Source organism: Centrocercus urophasianus, unplaced genomic scaffold (assembly GCF_019232065.1).
Source record: "Centrocercus urophasianus isolate 14NV4802_14NV808 unplaced genomic scaffold, USGS_Curo_1.0 seq_10, whole genome shotgun sequence".
Lineage (NCBI taxonomy): Eukaryota > Metazoa > Chordata > Aves > Galliformes > Phasianidae > Centrocercus > Centrocercus urophasianus.
In genome coordinates this window covers 8,179,952-8,201,799 of record NW_024884142.1, presented here as the reverse complement: position 1 = coordinate 8,201,799, position 21,848 = coordinate 8,179,952, and the positions used below count along the sequence as shown (strand labels likewise).

General features: G+C 47.2%; 1 protein-coding gene across 2 annotated transcripts in view; it reads left to right on the top strand.

Annotated features, from left to right (window-relative positions):
- The window catches only part of HPCAL1 (hippocalcin like 1), a 51,631-nt gene extending 31,189 nt beyond the window's left edge, over positions 1-20,442 (top strand). Inside the window, exons 3-5 of one of the 2 annotated variants that reach the window (XM_042812862.1) lie at positions 16,421-16,820; positions 18,018-18,123; positions 19,227-20,442. In XM_042812862.1, the coding sequence (XP_042668796.1) occupies positions 16,443-16,820; positions 18,018-18,123; positions 19,227-19,324 (582 nt within the window). In that variant the 5' untranslated portion in view covers positions 16,421-16,442 and the 3' untranslated portion in view covers positions 19,325-20,442. Of the gene's footprint in view, positions 1-16,417; positions 16,821-18,017; positions 18,124-19,226 lie in introns of both variants that reach the window. The other variant, XM_042812854.1, reaches the window with a different exon arrangement.
- The last annotated feature ends 1,406 nt before the right edge of the window (positions 20,443-21,848 follow it).

Sequence of the window (21,848 nt, the reverse complement as noted above, 5' to 3'; positions counted from 1 at the left end):
GGAAGGACCAAATAGAGCAGAGCTGCAGAGGAGGGTAGAAAGATTTGTTTGCTTTTCATGGGAAGACCAATTTAAGCATCCTGTCTCTGATGTCAGTTTGTGGTTATGGGGTGGGACAGCTGGCTGAGTAGATAGAAGGGACTTGCCTCATAGCAGTTACCAGCCTGGTTTTATCCAGCAGTGGAGCAAAGACCTTTGTAAGCATCATTTCAGTTAGCTTTCAGCTCAGACTTTGGCATTGTACAAGTGCACTAATGGTATGTCAAAGAACTGCTGCTAGTGATTGTGTTTTAAGATATCACATTGTTCCTGGAGCACAAACAGTAGTGACCAGCAGTACTACTATGTGGGCAGACACTTCGTGCCCAGGCGGGTGTCCCCCTCTGCACCACCATCCCCAGGATGCTGTCACAGAGTGCAAACAGATGCGTTGGTAAAGTGTGTGAGCTTTCTGCATGCTTATTGCATTACATCGAGCTACATGATTACAGGGATTGTTTATTTTATGGCTTTTTTTATATTCTTATTGGGAGCCATTTGTCAGTCTGCATTGAAATCTGATTAGCTGAGAATTGCTAGCTTTCTGGTATGTGTTGACCTATAAAGTGAAGGATGCAGCAATAAACACAGTCCATTAAGCTGCTGCTGGAGTAGTCTGTAGGTTTCACTGAAGGTGGGAAAGGAAAGAGCTTGATGTGTGAGTGCCAAGACAGTTAAATGCATGGGCATTCAAGGAACAGGAGGCACAGGGGCACATGATGGAGCTTCCAGAAAGTATGCCTTTTTATTGCCACAGATCAAATCATTTCCATTTTTAAGCAAGGTGGTATCTGGCTTCTTGGCTGACCTTGGCACTGCATGCTGTGCTGCATTTCCAGAGGGTGCTGCACAGGCACTGTGCAGAAGCCGATAAAATACCAGCAAGGTGACTAATGACACCTGAAGCCTTGCCATGATGTTTGTTTTAAGTCATTCCATCTCCAGTACAGCAAATGGGCAGCTATAGCCAGTGTCCTCTTAGTTTGCTTCTAATTACTGTACAAAGTTTTTTGGTTGGTTGTTTTTCATTTTTATATATAACTTGCAAGAAAACCTTTGGAAAGAAGACATTGTTGCAGTTCTGAAGAACTTTGCTCTCCACGGTGGTGCATTCAGAACATGCTTCCAACATCATGTGGGGCGAGGAGGTTTGAGGCAGAAGACTGTGCTGCTCGTGTCTCTATCTGTTGGCTGGAGGGCACAGCTGTGCACAGCTGATCCATTTCCTTCTGGGTACCATGGAGCACTGACCTGCTTGGAAAACCCAGCTGGCTCAGAGGGCCAATAGGGTTGGTCTGGAATAAAGCAAAGAGTGTTCATTAGCTAATGTCATCTGCTGCCCTAGAGCCTTTCTGCAAGTCTACCAGCTTGGCTTTTACCACAGGTTTGTTGATTTCGGCTGGGAGAAGATATTCGCAAGTCACCTCTGCTGCTTAAAATGTACAGGAATATTTGCCAGTTATAACAAAAGATTCTTGAATTACTAAAGGTACCTGCAAGGCTGTGCTAGGTCTATTTTTTGTCCTAGTGTGGAGGACCACTCATTGGCTGAGGTGTCCTATCTTAGCTTCTACGTTTTTATGCTCTTAGATATAAGTTTATACTAATAAGTAGTGGTACCCATTAATTTTGTATTCTGAAATATACATAATTTGACAAGTTATTGTTGTTGAGGTTCTGGAAGCAAAGCCTGTGAGTCTGATGACCATTTGGAGTACGTGAAGGTGCCCAGTCCTTCTCTGAGTGCTCATACAATGGCATAGCTACTGTGTATCCCCTGTCCCAGAGGCAAAAATCAGTAGTGAGATACTAGAAATGATTCTGATGCCTTCTTTCAGTGTCACGTAGTTCAGATTTATGTTTCAGGGGAGGGTCAGGTGGCATTAGGGAAAGGGTCTGCACCAGAAGGCAGTGGGCATGGAACAGGCTGCCCAGGGCAGTGAGAGCTGGAGTTCAAGGAGTGTTTGGACGCCGCTCTCAGACACAGGGTTTGGATTTTGGGTGGTGCTATGTGCAGACGGAGATTGGACTCAGTGATCCTTGAGGGTCCCTGCCAACTTGGGATATTCTGTCGTTTCAAATGTTTCCTTTTATTTTACCATAGAGGGAAGCTCAGCAGCGTACCAGCAGTTCCCATGGTGGGTGTGTGACCCATTCCCCTGGCTCTGAGATACAGCTGACAGTAAAGGCCTTGACCGCTCCAGGAACCTTCAGCCTGTGCCTCTGAGATGAAAGCCTGGGGCCCCTGGGGGGGGGCTTGCCCTGTGCCTTTTGCCAGGTGGAAGCCAGGTGCTAGTTTCCACAGCACCACAGCCTGCAGTGCTCTCTGCAGCTCCTCATTGGAGACGTAGCACTGTGTTTCAAGAAGCTCCTGTTTTTGCCAGGATAGAAGTGGACATTCTATGTCAGGTGATGTAGGCAGAAGCAATGTTATGGTTTCTTCCAATTTCTGACTATAGGAAGAACATAAAGCATGAACAGGGTGAGAGTGAACGAGTGGCTTGTGTGTGCACGTTTGGCTTTGTGCTTTAAAAAAAAAAAAAAGCAGGATCTAAAAATAAGCTCTCCACAAGCCTGCACTTCCTGATGAGTGGCAGCAGCCAGGGCAGCTCAAGCCATGGGGCCGTATGGCTGCTGTGCCAGCCTGGGGACAGACGAGAGGAGTGAGCAGGACAGCAGGCATCCTCCTGAGCTGTGCTGGGGTCGAACAGGTCAGGAGCAGAGCAACAGCAAGGAGATCAGAGGTGCATAGAATAAACCAAAAATCAAACTGCAGCCTCCGGTGGACTTGCAGTGGGCACGCAGATGCCGATAACATTCTCAGACCAGGGAGCTAAATGAGTTTTCTCCATGCATTGCTCTGCCTTGCTTCTCTCAAATCCAACAGCCAGTGATTTAGAAAGATTGCTCTGAAACCCCTTCTAAGCTTAATCAGCATTTCTCATCCTAACTCAGTTTCTACTGGTGTATGTATCATCTCTATGTTTAGGTGGCGCTTTTCTACTTCACAGCTTGCTGGTTCTTTGTGGGCTGTCTGCCTCTGTCAGGCATCCCCACTGTCTGTTGCATTCTGCAGCACTTTGTGATGAACAAGATGGTGAGGTGGCTTTGTTCAGAGATCCACCATCTCATTTCTATGAATGGTTTTGAAGTCTTTCCATCTTGTTTCCCTCTTGAAAGTTCAAGAGAGTGTGGCTTTGTGTGCTGCCCAGCCCTGTGCTTCACAGGGGTGCATCTACCCATGCTGGGGATGCCCCAGGCTGGGCACCAGCACATGGGGAGATGGTCCCTTGGTGACTTGGCTGGGGACATTGGGGTGGCTTGGACACTTTTGAATTTGGTTGGAATTGCAGTCCTGAGGTGGGTTTTTATGGAAGGTGAGTTATTCATAGAATCATAGAATTCTTAGAGTTGGAAGGGACCTCTGAGGGCCATCTAGTCCAACTCCCCTGCGATGAACAGGGACACCACAGCAAGATCAGGTTGCCCAGGGCCTGATCCAGCGTGGCCATGGAAGTCTCCAGGGACGGGGCATCAACTACATCACTGGGCAACCTGTGCCAGTGCCTCACCACCCTCAGTTTAAAAGACTTTTTCCTTATATCTAACCTAAATCTCTTTTTTCCTGTTTGGAAAGAACCAGTTGCAGCATAGGGATGCTCTTAGGGTATCCAGTGATTTTAACTCACGCTGAACTTGTGTGACTAATTGCAGTCCAATCTGGTGTACAAAGCCAGTGCTACATTCACGTGAGGCACTTGCATGACAGGAGGGGAACAAAGTAGTTTTCGTATTTGGTTTCTCTGGAGGCTTTTATCCAGCCAGTCAGACCAGTCTTCTTGTTAGTCAGTTGTTGTCCTGATATTTTGGGGTGTGTTGCTCTTTTCGTTATTAAAGAAAAGGCTACATAATAGCTCTGTGCCTCTTAAATGCCCTGTAATTAGTCTGAGGAATAGGCTATTGAACTGTCCTGGCTAAAGCTGTGAAAAAGAATAATTTTAACTCCTGCTATATGAAAAGTCTTTTTTTTTATGCTGTTATGATGACTGCCCATTTGTGTTTTAGCATCTGTTCCGGTATATGAATGTAGAAGGAAATGAGCTGGCTCAGCAGAAACTGAAACCCAGACTAATCTCATGCTATAATAAGAGCTTAATAGCATCATTGTCCGTAGGCACTTCAGCAGCAAACTAAGCAAACAAAAATAAATCAGCGTTAGAAAACAGATCTCAGTGAAAGCATCAGCGCTGTTTGGGGGCCCACTGTGGTGGGGCGGCTGGTTCCTGCCAAAGCTCTTTATCAGCTTTTGGAGGCTCGCTGCCGTCCGTCCCGCAGTGTCCTCCCGTTCCTTCACCCCACGCTTCCCCGCTTACATAACTGACTTAGGCATTACCTTCCCTGCTCTCCTTGACGTGTCTTTAGCCCCATTGCATCACTTGGCCTCTCTGCTTCGATGAAGAACTTCCCCAGTAAAGCCACTGCTTCGTAGGGAAGGAAGGAGTGGTGCCAGGCAGAAGCAGCAGGTTTATATTATGGCATGTTTAATTTTGCAGATCTGTTTGGTTGCCTAAAATCAGTAGTATATTGAGAATAGTATTTCTAATTAAAAAAAAAAAAAAGGTCCCTGGAGCATTTGAATTCTTGAAGCTTTCTCCTGACAGAAACTGAAAGTGGATTTTTTTGGTGTTATTATCAGGCTGAGAAATGTAGAGATTAGCAGAGTGTAAACAGGAGGATGCACAGTTATCCTCAAGTGCACTAATGATCTGGGTAGCCAATTTGTTTAGTGGGAGAGTTGTGACTGAGCCTAAAATTTGGCACTTATGCTTTGAATTTGTTAAATAAAACTAAATAAAGCGTGGAAGTGGAGTTTCTAGACATGAAGCTGCAGCTTTGCCCTGTCACAGAATGGCTTAGGTTGGACGCAAACTTAACAATCGCTGAGATGCCCAGGGCCCACCCAACCTGGCCTTGAGCGTCTCCAGGGTTGGAGCGCCCACAGCCCTGTCAGCCTGCTTCTGTCTCATACATAAGGACCATGGTCTGTGCCCATGTGCCAGCTCTCTCCATGGGCTGCTGTATTGTGCTTTAGCTCATTTCTGTGACATCAGGTGCCAAAATCTGTACTTGCTGGATGCCGGAGGCTGTGATGATTCGTAGCTGCTGTTTATACTGTGCATGAACAGGTTTTGGCACCGCTGCTTGATGAAGGTAAGCAGAATTCCAGTATCCGGAGAGAGATAAGCGTTCTTTGAGTTTAAGACATGACCATCTAGTATTGTTAGTCTGGGTGAGCATAACTGTACATTGTGAGCTGAGAGGCAATGGTAGGAAAGAAGTCCACAGCCTCTTGAAGCAGGGGAAGTGGATATTGCATTCAGCGGTGCTATCTGTTGCCATTTATCAGGCAGCCTCTCTTCATCCCTGGCTCCTTCCCTGTACCTGCCAGGATGGATTTGGAGGCAGCCTGTAGCCAAGTGATGGCAGTAGGCGCTCAGCACCTCACCACACTGTGGGCTGTTTCTATGTATGCATTTTACAAAGCAGCATGTCCAAACGTGTGGGTTTTCAGAGTTTGGTTCAGGAGGCAGCACTGCTGGAGCTGAGCCACTCTGTTGGCCTCTAGCTTCTCCTGGCCCAAGTGTGGTGCCCACATGCAGGTACTGCTGCTGGGTTTTTGGTGAACAATTGGACCTGAGGGTACTCCTGCAGAGGGTGTAAAGTGAGGTTGCTTTTGTTGCTTTTGGGGAGGGTGTGTGCCTTTGCTACCACAACTCAGCCACGGGAAGAAGCAGCAGAGGGCACATTTTGGCTGTCTGCTCTCTTCCTGAGTGTGTAAGGGTGTGAGCACCTGCTGAGCTGTGACAGCAGCTCTGGTCACACTGCATCCTGCTAGCAGTGCTCAGTAGTGTATTTCCAACAATCTTTGTCTTTTGCTGCTCTGGTAAAGACCAATTTTAATTTTCTAAGCAAACCATTCTGCCTAATGGCCTCTCAGGTTTTTACAGCTGTTCCTCTGCTGGGCCAGATCTCAGACTCCCTTCAGAAGGAAAAATCAAAGCAGCAGCTGGATGGCGTATAGAGTACAAATACGTGGATGCAAGAAGCTGCACTTGCTGAAAATGTTTTCCAGTACACGTATCCAATTCCACAGCAAACAGAGAGTGATTGTGGTCTCCCATCGTTAAGGCTGTGGTTAGATTTGTTTGTTTGCTTTTGTACAAGGCTGAGTGGGTGTTTTTTTATGAAACAAATGCAGCACTATTCCCTGCCTGAGTGGGGTGGGTGGCAGACGTGTCCCTCCTGATCACTTGGAGCAGAGACTGACAACTCCCTACATGCCCTGCAGTGGAGATGGCTGTGCTGGTGGAGATGTTCCAGAAGCAAACTGGAACATTTCTTTCTTACGTTGTTTTTCCACTGAGCTTCTCATCTCTTCCATTCGACCTCACTGGTTATCGGTGTAGATGCATCTGGGAGTGCAGGAGCAAATATCTGATGCCACAGAGTTGCCATTTGTCATTAACATAAAAGAAAGTCAGGATGTGGTTTCAAGATGATTAACCCTAAGGTGGAGGTCAGAGAAATGGCACAGGATTCAGGGGAGCTCTGTGCCACTGCATTAATGCACCCTTATCTATGAGGGGAGAGGATGCTCCATGGTGAGCACGGGGAGCAGCCTTGGTACAGCCAAACACAGATTGACCCGAAGCAGCCCTGGAAAAGCCAAATCCCCTTCTTGGATGGGTTCCCAGCACAGATAAGGGAACGCAGTGTCACTGTGCAACTAGGGGCAAGGGCCTGGTCCAAGATGGTGTGGGTGGTCCTGGTGGCCAGAGGCACAGAGAAAGGAAAAAAGATGTCTGGGAGGGGATGGGAAGCCAGTCAGGAAGGGCACGCAAGGAACAGTGGTGTGGGAGTGATGCTCTCTGAGATCCTCAGTGTTTGTAATAGGGGCAGATCGCCCATAGGACTATTAAAACACTGTATTGCAGGATCACACATAGCACTGTGTGGAAGCCATTGGCACTCAGGCACCTTCGTGTCATTCACCCTAGCCATGAATTTGGCATTGCCATGAGCTGTTCATTGCTGTGCTTTGTCTGACTTCAGCAGAACACAGCTGCTTCTCAGCTGAGTGCTCACAGTATCGCCTTAATATGAATTACTAGAGATAAGCTGGCAGCTTTATAGCAAATGTATGTTTACCGAGCACATTTTGTTGTCCATTGAACCCAGAACCTGGCAGATAATTGCTATGACAAATAGTTTGGGCTCCTTCACTCCTTTGTAAAAGAAAGGAGGAGCTGATCTCTTAATCTCTCTCAGTTTTGGAACAAGTGCAGTTTCGATGGCTATCTCGGCAGGTTGAAACCACAGACGTCTGTTCCAAGCCAGTGGGTAATTGCTTTGTGCAGAGCCATTCATGAACTAATTTTTTCCTCCAGGAAGCTGAAGTTTGTTTGTTCAATAGCATTTCAAAGTAGTGCCATTCCTTACCAGAGAGCATGTGTGCACAGTTCTGCTCTTTCTGACCTGCCTATGTCTTTGGTTTTGTTTCTTGAGTATGATTTGGAATATATTTTCCCCACATTGCATCTTAATGTCTCTAGCCTGCTGTTTTCCAAACCTGTGGTTTCCTTCCTAGTCTCCCTCATTTTCCATTATTAAATCATCCAGCCCACTGCAAACTCCTGAGATGTAGATTTAAACAACTTAGCCGCAGTGCACATTTTCCTGTATTGGGCTTACAGGCAGACTGTGCTCCTCCAGTACACTGAGTGTGTTGAAAAACAGCAAGCAAGGCTTTCTTCACAAGAACTAATGCTCAAGGTAGAGAATATGGCAGGAAAGAAGTGCAGCAACTGAATAATTGCATTTAAAATGAGTAAATCACAGGGTCACAGAGGGGTTGAGGTTGGAGGAATCTTGGGTCCATCAGGCCCAGCCTTGCTCTAGCACGGGCACCCAGAGCAGGGTGCCCAGCATCACGTCTAGGGGCTTCTGGAGAGCGCCAAGGAAGAGTGGTGCTGGGGCCCTGCCATTTCTTTCAATGGCAACCCTTTAGTGTTCAGCAGCGCATTGGAGCAGTGCTATTTAAAGCTGTGGGCTGTGGGATATAGGAAGCACTTCCTCCACGTTGATCTCTATCCAAATTCTGCAGACGCTTTTGTCTGCTTCCTTGCAGTCCCCACCCTCCTTGGAGTCACTCCAAAGCCCAGGGCAATGCGCTATTGTTTGGCAGGGTCATCCTTAGCTGGGTCTCCTTTCCTTTTCCAAAACAAAGTACTGCTGCACCAAAATGGCCAAGACTGGAGGCATGGGCTGGAGAATCAGAAGAAATGTCCATCTGTCTGCTCTTGCCTTGCCACTCCTTGTGCAATTGGAGACACCGGTGTTGCAGAGAGGAAGTACAAGGGCTGGCCTTCCTCAGGGAGCACCATGGATGTTTGCTGCTGCTTTTGTTGTAGCTGTGAATCTGTGGGGGATAGGGAGGTCTCCAGAACAGCTTTGTTCTGTCTTCTCTGCGATAGAGGGTTAAGAAGCTGAAGTAAAGTTTTCACAAGGACGCAAGCGCCTGAAATTCTTTTAAAGTGTTGCCTATTCTTATGTGGCGCCAACTATTTCCAGCAGCTTTGAAGCTGGCTCCCCTGGCCGTGGAGGTTGTATGTTCCCTTTTCAATAAGCACAAAGTGTGCTTCATGGGCTCCAAGGCTAAGGGAAGTGGCCTTCTTCATGAATGCTGACAAGTGATGTCGGCACATGCTGGGAGAGCACACCACGCCAGAACTTCCATTTAGCACCTTGTTCTCCATCAGTGTACCCCTCCTTTTAATCACCAGCACATCCTTTAAGCACTTTTTTCCTGTTTCTCCATAGAGGAAAGAACTAAATGATAAATTATGGCGTTGGTGTTGCGCAAATGGACTGCTGACGAAAAAGTCTTGTTGACATGGTTTCTCACATAGGATTCCTTCTCTCCACACAGAAAAGTTGCCGCACATTTCTAGGAAAATAGTTGTGCCATCCTTGAGAAAGGGATATTAAAAAAAATGGGAGCCTGGTTGTTAGCATGGATCTTGGTTTGAGAAATAGGTGAAATGTTGAGTTCTGTGGGATTTTCTGTTGCTCTGTTAGAAGAGGGGCTGCCCAGTGGTTGATACCAGGCACAGCCTGGAGTTTCTTCGGTGACAGGAATGATAAAGGAATAGAGAAAAGAGCAGCTGAGGACTGTGCCTGGACCCTCAGAGGTCAGCTGAGGGCAGTACCTTGGCACAGCCAGACCTAGAAGACCTTATCTGTCCGCAGCCTGGCACGGTAAAGCCTTACCGGTTACGTTCTTTTTCCTTCACTAAAACAAAGTTCATAAAGATAGCGCTATCTGAAAGTGAGATCTTAAGGTGGTGTCACAAGTGGGGCTTTTTCTCCCCCCCCAACAATATCCACCATCCACATAACCATTCAGAGCAGACCCCGTTTTCCTGTTTTTCCAGCCGAGCCCTTCACCGATGTGGCACTGAGATGACAGGGCCAGGCTGTGCCCCATGTGTAGTCTCAGGGGGAGGTCAGCTCTCCTCATTTCATGCCTGTTGGGGGCTTCCTGCCTCAAACCCAGCTCATCTCCTTCCTGTCACCGTACCCATTTAGGGAGGAAAATACACCCATTTGGCCACCACTGGCATCACTTAGAAATAAATTCAGTTAGATTTGATTTTCCGCTTGCCGTCTTTTGCAGCCTGCTGACAGATGCAACTCCAGGCAGCCCTCCCCGCAGCGATTGGGAAAGCACATTTGATGTGGGTATTGCTGAGATAGAGCCCCGGGGTGGAGGTTAATGAGAAAAGTGATGTCTAGGCTGGGGATGGCACGGTTTGCTCCTGAGATGATTTGCGTTCAAGTATTGAATGCCGCACAGAAATGCCAGAGGAGGGAATAGATTGTCCCACAGCTGCTCTTTGTTCCCCTAAAAATGTCATCGTGCGCCTGGATGTGTCTGCAGCTGTCCTCTGCAATCTGGTTTCAGTACAAGGTGCTGAAGCTATGATCTCAAGGCACGAAAGTTGTGCTGACCCTGACCTGTTCATAAAGCTCCCAGCATGGCACTGCCGTTTCCTGCAAGCTGGGTGCTGCATACATGGCTTCCCTGTAAGGAATAGTAACCTCTTACCTTCTGGCTCCTTGCTTATAAAAAATAAAATAAGATCTGACATTAGCACAGCCACCTGCACAAAGACTGAGCAATGCCCTCCTCCAGTGCAGAGCTTGGGCTGGTTTCCAGCACCACCATATTGGTGGGATGCTCCTCTCACACAGTTATTTTACAGAGCTGTTGTTTTACAGAGTTTTCTACACCTGTGCAGAAAGAAAAAACAGTGCAAAACACTCTGTTTGCTTATAGGTCTTCAATTTAGGCATTTGTTTCATTCAGCAAACAGGAAAATAAAGGTGTGAAGAAGTAATTAGATTACTATCATTAGTAGATGCACCGAAGGGGAAAGGAAGCAGTGTTTTGAGGAGAATTTTGTTTGTGGCTTGGTGAAATCTATTTTTGCAGGTGAATTAAGTGGTGGCTTCTGTCCGTTATTAAAACGGTGATACATAAAAACAAGCAGTGGTATAGAGAAGGTCTGTGTAGAAAGCTAGGTGAATAAAATAGAGATGTAGTTTTGTTCTGTTTGAGACTTTGGCAACAAAATATTGAGTAGCAGTAGAAATTGTTAGCAATAATTGTGTATTTGGTCAATGAAAATGTTAGTTGCAAACCATCTTCCTCTTTTCTTTCTCCCTTGGTGTCTCATTAAGCATTTAAACAAATGGCAGTTCAATTTTTGAGGTTGCTGGTTGGCGTACCTCCAAACCCACATTTTTTGATCATCTTACTAAGCACACCTTTGTTAAGTAAGGCTTCCCTTCAGTTCCTCACCAGTCTTTGAAAACCATCCCAGCCCTCCTCCCTGCCAGAGACAGCTCCTCTGGGATCCCCTGGTTCCTCAAAGCCCCCAGTCTCAGCACCATACGTGCAGCTGGGAAAACAGTCATGATCTGACTGTTTTCCCAAAAAAAAAGATCTCTTTTTTTTTCCCACTTAGACGTTATTAGCTGTGGTAACGGTCTCACAGAACAGCCTCCGAGGGCTGCTTATCGGCTGTCACTGTCTCTTCTCCAAGTGTCTTTGTCCCCAGACTCTTCGTCTTCCCCACGTAAATGGCGCTGGTGCTGTGGGCTCTGCTCAGGTGCAGTTGGCTGGCACTTGATGCTGCCACGTTTTGGTAATTCTTGTGATGCAGAAGAAATAATTCGGTTCAGTTTCCTTTTCCCCAAGGCTGTGATTATTCTGCAGAGAAGGCAGATATGTAAAAAGTGGGAAGATGGCATTTGTTGCTCAAATCAGTACATGTCTATCCTTTAGTGCAAGCAAACATGACTTTTAAGAAGTCAGTAGGCCACTGAACATCCTGTAACACTTTAGGGACTTTGTGATGGTGGCTCAGCACACCAGAAGGGGAAAAGAGACCAGTGTGTTGCCGCTGTGTGACTGTAGCTGGGCACTGCTCAGTTTTTTGTTCCTGAAATCTCAGATGTAATAAAACTGAATCACAGAACCACAGAGTGGTTGGGTTGGAAGGGACTTCAGGCTGCCCAGGGCCCACCCCACCCGGCCTTGAGTACCCACTGCTCTCTGGGCAGCTGTGCCAGGGCCTCACTGCCCTTTGAGCAAAGAACTTCCTCCTAACGTCCAACCTAAATCTGTGCTCCTTTAACCTAAAGCTGTTCCTCCTTGTCCTATCACTGTCAGACCATGTAAGAAGTCAGTCTCCCTCCTGCTTATAAGCTCCCTTTAGGTACTGGAAGGCCGGAGTGAGGTGCACCTGGAGCCTTTTCTTCAGGCTGAACCTGTGCTGCTTTCTGTCCTTTCCTTCCCTCTGCCCTTTGGGAAGCACACAGAGCTTCTGTGGTTTGCGCTCACGGAAGATTGTTTGGAATCACATATCACAATGGTACCTTGAATTAAAATGACATGAGTTTTTCCTCGTGCAACCCAACCTGCTTGGAAAAAAAGACCTTGTATACTAAGACATTGTGCTGACATGTTTTCCTTGCCGTGTAATACTGTGTAAACAAACCAAACATTTTTTTTAAGCCTTGCCAACCCTGCACAGCATCCAGCAGCAGAATGAGGCTGCCTGCTTCTCCCTTGCTTTCATTAAAAAATAAGAAAAGGGCAAAGGGAGGAGATGAGGAACATCCACTCATGGTTTGCTTTTCCTGTCTCAAATGACAGGCTGCATCCCTGCCTGATCTGCTCCCACCCAAATTAACCTAATTTCCTAATTTGCTCAAAATATTTCTATGCTTTTCTTATTGCATTGGGAATATTTGCCCTTTACAGTAATAAGCTCTCCTCTCTGAGTTGGAAAACGTTGTAGAGAGCTCCCTGAGGAGCTGTCAGATTTTCTGGCCCTCGTGCAGGTCTCCAGTGCCCTGTTTTCCTCATTTGCAGCAGTTGGTGCATTCAGGATGGGTTTGGGAAGGTTGGCAGGGCAATGGGGAAGGGGAAGCCCTACAGCCAAACTGTGCAGGGTGCAGGCTGGCAGCTTGCACCCCAAATGGCTCTCAGCTCTGTGCATCGATGCTAAGTGCCCGCAGACTAATTAATTTCCTGAGTTAATCAGGAATACAATCCTGAAGAAAGTGGCAAATAGGAGGAATCCAGAGCCCTCTAAGTGAATTTCTGAGGTTTCAGACATTGTGTTTGGCTCCATGAAATCAATGTGCCATCTTGGGGCATTCCCCTGACATTGCTCTTGGCAGTATTGGAGCAGTGTAATTCTGTCTTTCTTTGGAGAGCCGGGAATGGATGCTCAGCTACACCTGTTGGTCGTTCCCAGCCATAGAATTGGGATTTTTATGATACTTTTCTGGTGCCTGAGTGCATGCTTATGGTGCAGCTTTCCCAGAAGTGTAGCCCTGGGGACATCTGCATCTTTCTGCATGGTGCTCAGTGTACACACTGATATGATTCCCAGTTTTCTGCAGCAGAGACTGAGGCTGATACAGGTGGGAACCACTTCCTTCCAAGCACTTTTTTATTGAGCTCTTGAAAAAAGTTTAACTTAGAATCATAGAATCATGGAATCCCTAGAGTTGGAAGGGACTTCTGGTCCAACTCACCAGCTTGACAACAAGTTTCAGGTAAGCAGTATGAAATCAAAGCAGGGTTAATCCTTGAACATAAAGAAAAGAGCCCATTTCTTTATTTGTGTTGTTTGCTCTGAACTTGCTAGGTTTCGCTTGGCTCTTTCTCCATGCAGAAGAACCTGCAGCTCCTGCAGCCAGAGCTCGCATCCCTGCTCTGAAGGCTGCAGGGGATACTTAGCATTAGGACTGAGTTTGTCCAACTGGTTCTGTTATTAACTGAGAGATGCGGAGAGGCTCCTTGTTGCTGTTAACTTTGTCACGAGGTGTCACTTTTGAGGATGAGGATGCTGCCATGCCATAGGAGTTCACACAGACCCGATATCTACAGCAGTGTACTTGTGTATCCTGTGACTTCTCTGGTGCAGTGTTTGTTGCTGAGAACACTGCTATTAAACCATGTAAGAGAATCTGCTCTTCACTGCAAAGTCTATGATCTTCCCCAAGCCTGTGTAATTGGACATTTCTCCTTGCAGCCTAGGTCAGACCTGATGCCCATCTCCCAGAAAAGCATTATGGGCCATCTTTATAGTCCTGGTTTGCAGCACTATTTGCTATGTGACCTTCCTGGGTGGAAGGGACCAAAGCTTTTATTTGGGCTTCCTGCCCTTTTTTTACAAGGATCAAGCTGCAATAAAAGCCAACCTCAGATCCAGTTGGGTTTTTGAGGGGGTGGCTGTTGCTGAATTGCCCCCTGGAGCACATCTCCATTGCCCCATGAAGCACATCTCTGTGGCTGCCATCTGCACCTGGCTGCAGGAAATGGGATGCAGAGGCTGTGATGAAGGCACAGGCTGGCTGAGGTTGGTGAGGACCTCTGGACATCATCTCATCTGACCTCCCATCATAGTGCAGAAACATAATTCAGAGAAGGGTGCCCAGCACCACAGCCAGGTCTTTTGGAGACCTCCAAGGAGGAGACCCCACAGCCTCTTTGGAACCTGTGCCAATCTTTGTCACCACTGCTGTAAAATAACATTTCCAAGCAGAGTCTCTCTTAACAAAATGCTCACAGTATCCCCGTGGGCTAATTCTTTTGTCTCCTCTTCTGCACCCCAGGGCACCAGTGACAGATCCGATGCTTTGGCTGTTTTAATAGAAAGTCTTCCACCCCCGTGGGAGCCTTTCTTGCATTTTAGCTCACTTCAGAGCAGTGGAACAGCACTGGCTGCCTGCCTTACGCTGCTCCTTGGCTTCAGGCTCCCTTAGCCCCAGGGGCACCACGCTGCAGGTTTGGGACCATTGTGAATCTCAGTTCTGTTCTGTGAGACAAGTGGTGCCAGTTTTCCCCCTGCAAAGCATGCGGCAGAGGTAATATAGAGTATTTATTGTGTGCACTGTGCACTTTCTCTGCTAAAAATCGCTGCTGTCTCACATTCAGGCATTTCAGGTCTTTTCCCCCTTTTATTAATGCTATATCCATACTCAAGGAGTTTTGCACAAGGAAGTGCCTCTCTAAGGTGCCATTCCTCTTGCAGTCTTAACTGATGCCATGGGAGCCTCCCTTCAGGAGCTCAGGTCAAAGACAATGCAGTGAAAAAGCCGGTGTAAGCAGTGCCCTCTCCCACCATGTCAGTGTGTACAGCCGGCCCTGAGGCAAGGGATTCAGATACCACAGGCTCTTAAAAAGAACAACGACATGCAAACATCCCAACTACCCGCAGCCCTCATCACAGCACTGACCTGAGCATCCCGAGCCCCCTCCCTGCAATATCCATTAGCAGCTATCCTCCAAGTGCTCTCGCAGCTAAATTGGCCAACGAGTGATCTGCTGAAAGCAATCGAATGAAATGTCAGTGGGGTGCCAGCAGCAGGGGGCTCCTACCATGATTAATGAGGTATTTAGGCATCGCATTTTGGAGGAGCTACCTGAAACACAATGCACGGCGAAGGTGGCTTTGAGATGTGCTTTAAAAAATTAATGCTAACATCGGTTGTTTAATTATTCTTCACAAATTGGTTATAACAGCAGCAGGGTTACATCTGGGTTGAGCACATTATGAAGCCTTTCAGAAAGCTCGTATGCAGAAAAGGGTTGTGTTTAGATCGCTGCACATTACTTTTCTGACATAAAATCCAGAAGAGGAGGAAGGGTTGAAACAACCTGTAATTTGATGAACGCAAGGATGACGGGGATATAAAGCTTTTGAGGCTGAGATTAAATGAGCATCCATCCAAAGAATAGAGTACATCTTACTGCTATCAGAAATGTTGACTCCAACAACTAAGCTCCTGCTGTTGAGGGACCTCCCTTTGTAAGGGAAAAGGAAAGTAATGGCACTAAACGTTTCCAAGCCTCCTTTGGCCATCAAGTTCCAGCAAGCAGAGCCATGCAGAGACCTGCAGAAAGCTGCCATGCGGTGGGCAGAAGTAGAGTTTCATGCCTGAAACACAGCTTTTATGGTGAAGAGTTGTGCTGCTGATAGCAGAGCTTGCTGCATTGAGCTGGGTTCTGTCTCCAAGCATTCAGCCACAGGGCATGATGTGCATTTTGTACTTTGCTGAGACAACACACAAAATAAGTGGAATGCAAATAAAATCAGGTTAAATTCAGCTCTCTGCTGCACAGCCCTTTATTTTTTTTTGCTGACCTGTAACATTTTTGCACGTTCTTATGCATCACTGGGATGTTTACCTCTGGGAATTGCTCAGCCCTGGTATATTTTGTGGTGTTGGTGTCTGCATGCCATGCTGCTCAGCGTTTGTTCTTTTGGCTCTGGATAAGCATGATGGGGATGCAAAGCAGGGCAATGGCACGCTGCTTTGGTTATTGTGCACTGTTACACTTTTTGACAGAACAGAAGGTGGTTAACAACTTTTTGCCTGTGGTAGGGAATACTGAGCTTACAGAAGAAGTGGTTGAGTTGAACAGAACAGCCTACCTACCCAATCCCTGCCGTGGGTTGGCTGCCCCCCACCAGCTCAGGCTGCCCAGGGCCCATCCCACCCTGCAGAGATGAGGCACCCACAGCTCTCTGGGCAGCTGTGCCTGGGCCTCAGCATCCTCTGTTTGGGCTCCTTCACTCCCGTTGCTGTCCCTATACCAGTTCCAGCTCAGTCATTGCAGTGGATCAGCAGTTTTGGAGGGGTGGAGGTCAGGAATTGGACTTGGGCATCGCAAACTACTCTAGGGGAGTGTTAGCATATCACAGAGATAACACAGATGCTCTCTCATTGGCAGCAGCTGAGCCAGGCTCTGGGCAAGGATGGGGAAGCAGAACAGCAAGCTGCGCCCTGAAGTGCTGCAGGACCTGCGCGAGAACACCGAGTTCACGGACCATGAGCTGCAGGAGTGGTACAAGGGCTTCCTAAAAGATTGCCCAACAGGCCATTTGACTGTGGAGGAGTTTAAAAAAATCTACGCCAATTTTTTCCCTTACGGCGACGCATCGAAGTTCGCTGAGCACGTGTTCCGCACCTTCGACACCAACGGCGACGGGACCATCGACTTCAGGGAATTCATCATCGCGCTGAGCGTCACCTCGCGGGGCAAGCTGGAGCAGAAGCTCAAGTGGGCCTTCAGCATGTACGACCTGGATGGCAACGGGTACATCAGCCGCGGTGAAATGCTGGAAATAGTGCAGGTGAGCCACTGCCTCCGGCTTTATGTTTATTGCTGTGACTTCTAGACTTGAGGCTGGAGATGGTGTGTGGTGCTGGGACCCATCATAATTCTCAAGGGGTGGCTTGGGGCCATGGTGGGACCTATGAGGTGCAAATGAGCAAAGGTCCCGAGAGATGAATGCAGCTCTATGCAACGGGCCTGCAGCCCAAGTCTTGCAGCGCTCCCTAGAGATTCCTCAGTGGGGTTTTGATGGGGTCAGAAAGACCTAAATGCAAATTTTACTCTCCTAATTGACCTCAAGTTCAACACCATGGGCTCTGAAACTTCAAATCTGAGTCAACATGAGCTCAAAATTAGAAGACCATATCATATTCTCATCCCCTGAAGGCTGAGTCCCAGGTCAGTGGCATCCACCCTGATGGTGGGAAGCTCAGCATCCTGAAGCACGAGAAGGTACCTCTGAACATCAGGGAGCACTTCTTGCTGTGCGGGTGGCCAAGCACTGCAGCTGGTTGCCCAGAGAGGTGATGGAGCCTCCTCTTTGACTGATACTCAGAAACCACCCAGACTTAGAATAAAATAATCAGATTATCTGATTTCAAGACCATCGAGTTCAACCACCCACCTGACCTACCGAGTCCCATCACAGAGCCACGGTGCTGGGCGCCCTGCTCTGGGTGTCCCTGAATGAGCAGGGGTGGGAGCAGATGGACCCAGAAGTCCTGCCCACCCAACCACCCTGCGACCCTGTGGTTCAGCCCCTAACTGCATCCAAACAAGCATCACACTTGGTGTCCCCAGTGCGTTTCAACGGGGTAAAGAGGTCCACCTTTATGCGCCTTCCTGTAAGTCTGAAAATGAATGTGAACGAGCAGCAGCCTCCCTCAGCCCCTTGCAGAAGGCAGATTCTCACACTGGCGCTTCACTCCTCTATCCTGACTCAGACCTCCTTGTACATTTATCTCAACCCTGATTTTCTCTTAACCTCACCCAGTGGCGTGGGCGCTTCTTTGAAGTGCGAATGAAGACAGGAAAGAAAAATAAAAAGAAGCTGCAGTCAGAAATTCCTATTTGTTTTGGTTTGTAAAGTCCCTCATCTGCCTTCTGGGGTCAGCTGTCTTTTTATTGCTGCAGGCTTAAATTATTTTTCTCAGTCCTGAAGCTTTGCAGCTCGGGTCATGTTTTTCCTAAAGCTTTTTATTTTTTTAATACGCAGGCCATCTACAAAATGGTTTCATCAGTAATGAAAATGCCAGAAGATGAATCCACTCCAGAGAAGCGAACAGACAAGATCTTCAGACAGATGGACACAAACAATGACGGTACGATCCCCTTCATCCTGCCCAAGGGAGAGATGCTTGGTGGGAGTGAGGGTTTAGCTCTAGTGTTGAGGAGACCTATAACAATGTGGTTTTATGTCTAGAAAGGCTATTTTTTATTTCAGAGCATTTTAAGGCCGGGTTTTGGTGTCTGCTGCCACAGCCCCAGGGCACATTCCCAGTCCTGCTGTGTTTAACCCTTGACTTCAGCAAGAACATTGCTGGCAACTTCTCCTTTGCTCTTTGCTTTAAAGTATTGCAAGGAAAGGGAAACACTTATAAACTTCCTAATAGTCATGAGTGTTCTTTTTCAGACCGGCAAAAACTTTAGAAAACCCTTTTTTGGGTGATTTTAGCCTGAAGCTAGGATGGAAGCATGCCATGGCTTCTTAGTCTCTTGTGTTGTGGGTGGCTTGGGTGCTGCACCCAAATGGAGACCTTTCCCCATTCCTGCAATGGGCTGAGAGCATCCTGAAGGGAACCAGTGCTCCCAGCTGGTGACACCAGCACTGTGCATCTGTGCCTCGTGGCCTGTGGCAGCAGCCAGAAGCACAGTGCCTGTGGGCAGCTTGGGCCATGAAATGGGTGTCCTTTGTGAATGGCTCATGCCTCAGTGTCTCAAATGGAAAAGCCCTGGGGGAGTGGGAGGGAGGTGAGGGGCTACGGAGACAGCAGGGCTGCGCTGCTCACCCCCGACTGTGCGAAGCAGAGATGTGGGGCATCAGGGTTAAAGCATCATAGCAATGGGAACATCATATTCAAAGCACAGCCATAGTCAGTACCGAGCCCTGTGTTTGCGTTATTTGTGTAGCTCAGCTCCATGCAAACTGCTGGTGACATTAGAACGGTTGATGTTTCTTTTGGCAGCGCTTTTTTAAGTAACAAATGACAATTTTTATGCAGGATTGTTTTGCAGAAGAAAGATGCATCCAGGCTTAAGGGCTTGAGCAGGATTTGGCTGCCGTGCATCACGCTAAATTCCCCTAGATGCATTTGCGATAGATTAGATATATGTGCACTGCTTGTGAGAAGAGGGCTTTTATTAAGCTGCAGAGAGCGGCGGCGATGAATGACTTCTTTTCTGTTTTACATTTCCTCCTTTGAAGGCAAGCTGTCCCTGGAGGAGTTCATCAAAGGTGCCAAGAGCGATCCCTCCATCGTGCGGTTGTTACAGTGCGACCCCAGCAGCGCGAGCCAATTCTGATGAGAGCGGACAGTTTGCAAGGAGAATCTCAGCTTGTCTTACAAGCTTTGCTCGCAAATGGATGCCTTCTCAATCATTCCTCAACAGTTAGTGGATAAGATACCATTGCCAGATTGTGTGTGTCCGAGTGAAACAGCCCTCGCCCCTCACTAACACCAGTGCAGCTCTCCTTCGGCAGCTCCATTTCTGCTTTCCCGTAATGTTTTGATTCACTCTGCACGCGTAAGGGTAACTGAAAGGTGTTTACATGCAGATGCAAAGAGCTGAATCTCTGCTGGGGTGTCCCGTTCACTTCAGCTGCAGGGAAGGGGATGCCCCATAGGCTTGGGAGGACGCTAGGTAGGACTTTGGCCCAACGTAGCAGGTGGCAGGTAACTTATTTCGCTTCAGAAGTGACTATGTGAGAAAAAACATGTGGACTGAACAGAGTAGAAAGCTCAAATTAAAAATCAAAAACAAAAAAAATAGTAAAAAACAAAACAAAAAACCAAAAAAGCAGCTTTCCTGGGCATGGTTCCAGTTTTCTTTTTGAGGAAAATTGCTTGCACTTATCTAATGGTCTTTACTTTCTTTTAATATATATATAAATTATATATATATGGTGAAGTAAAATTTTAAATATGTAGGTCATCTATTTAAGGCATAAAATAGACTCCAGCTTTGTTTCTTCTAGTTGTCCGTGATTTATTCCGATCTTGGAGATGATTGTTGGTTTGTTTTTTGTTTTTTTTTTGTGATATTTATGCATTAGCAAATTGCTGTTCCAAAAGAAATGCATGAGTAGCAGTTTGTGGGTAATTTCACTCTGTTTAATTCCCGAATGCAAATATTTGTTCATTTTTACTGTCGATCGTTCCGGCGTTGCTGTATTCACGGGAGGCCCGAAAGGAGCAAATCCTCATTTTGTATTTCTCAGTGAAGTCCTACGTTCTGGTGGTCGCTGCGTCAAGTGGCTTCGAGTGACCTGAGGTGACGTGAGTCGCACCGCTGTCCTCCACCTCGCTGCACCTCTCCCCTTGCTGTCGATACGTTAATAGTCTCGTGCATTCCAGTGTTATTTAATATCTGCCTAATGCCAAGAAATATTCATTGAAATAAAAGACTACTTTTCTTGTCCATTCCCGTCTTCTTTTTACCCAAGTAAAAGGCTGGTGGATGTGGTGGGATCACCGTGCCTAGAGGTGCTGAAGAGCTGTGGGGATGTGGCACTGAGGGACGTGATGGGCATGGTGGGGGTGGGCTGGGTTGGACTTGATGATCTGAGTGGTCTCTTCCAACCTCAATGACTCTACGATTCTATGAAAGTAAAGCCAATCAGGAGTCTGCTTTTCCTGGGTAATCCAAGGGGGGAAAAAAACCCACAAAAATATTGGGAAAACACAGGAACATGGTGCCTCCAAGGGGACCGAATACTTAGATCATGGCTGCTCTGCGGGGTCTTAACATGAGCCAGGCATGTTTTTATTCAAGCACTGCACAATGTCCCTTTTTTTATATACTGAGGATGGAAGAGTGAGCTTGGTGTAGCTTTCAGACATACATCAAGTCTTCTCCCATCATTTGACTACTTCTGTAAGTAGCCCTTCTTTTGTATGTTCCTGCCATCCCTCCTCTTCTGATTTCTGCTTCTGCCTTTGGTGAATAGCAAGTTTCAGCCACTGTTTGACAAAACCCCAACTGTTCTCACCAGAACCCAAACCAGTCCCAGGTTTGATACTTTTCCAGGCTTCAGTTTTCTCCTCACCACGCCCCTGGTAGAATTTCCTCCTAACATCCAACCTAAATTCCCTTTTTAGTTTAAAAACACTTCTCTCTGTCCTGTCACTATCATACCATGCAAAAAGTCTCCATCTTGTTTATAAGGTCCCTTTAAGGCTGCAATGCAGTCTCCCAGGAGTCTTTTCTTTCCCAGGCTGAACAACCCTGGTGATCCCAGTGGATGGATGGAACCATGCTGCTCATCAGCTTCAAGACATTGCCAGCTGGGGAGGGCTCTGCATTCTGCTTCTTAAATAGTGTCCAAGGGCTTAGTGGGAAACTTCAAAACTTCAACTTTTCCAGCAATTTAAGTGAGTATTTTTGCAAATTACATGTTTAGTAAAAAATCACCTAACTTAGTAAAAGTGGATTTTGGAACAAAAAAACAAAAAAACCCACAAAACCACAGGTCCTTTTTTACCTGGCTGTATTAAGCTGTGTAATTATTCTTTCATCATGGAGATATCCAGCATTCTGAAAGCTCCAACTAATTACTTTGTCAGCTCAGACTTCTCTGTATGAATTGCAGCTCCTGTTACACTAATTCCACGTTGTGTCATTGCCTTCTAAATAAAGTTAGTGCCTGCCTGCTTGTGGCTCAGCAGCAGCTGTGGGAGCAGAGGATGTGCTGGGCTGGGACCTGCCATGCTTCTGAAGGGTTATGTCCCTCAGTGCCACTGCCACGCATCTTCTGAACACCTCCCTGGATGGAGCCACACGACACCTTGCGCAGCCCCTTCCTATGCTCAACCATCTCTCCATGAAG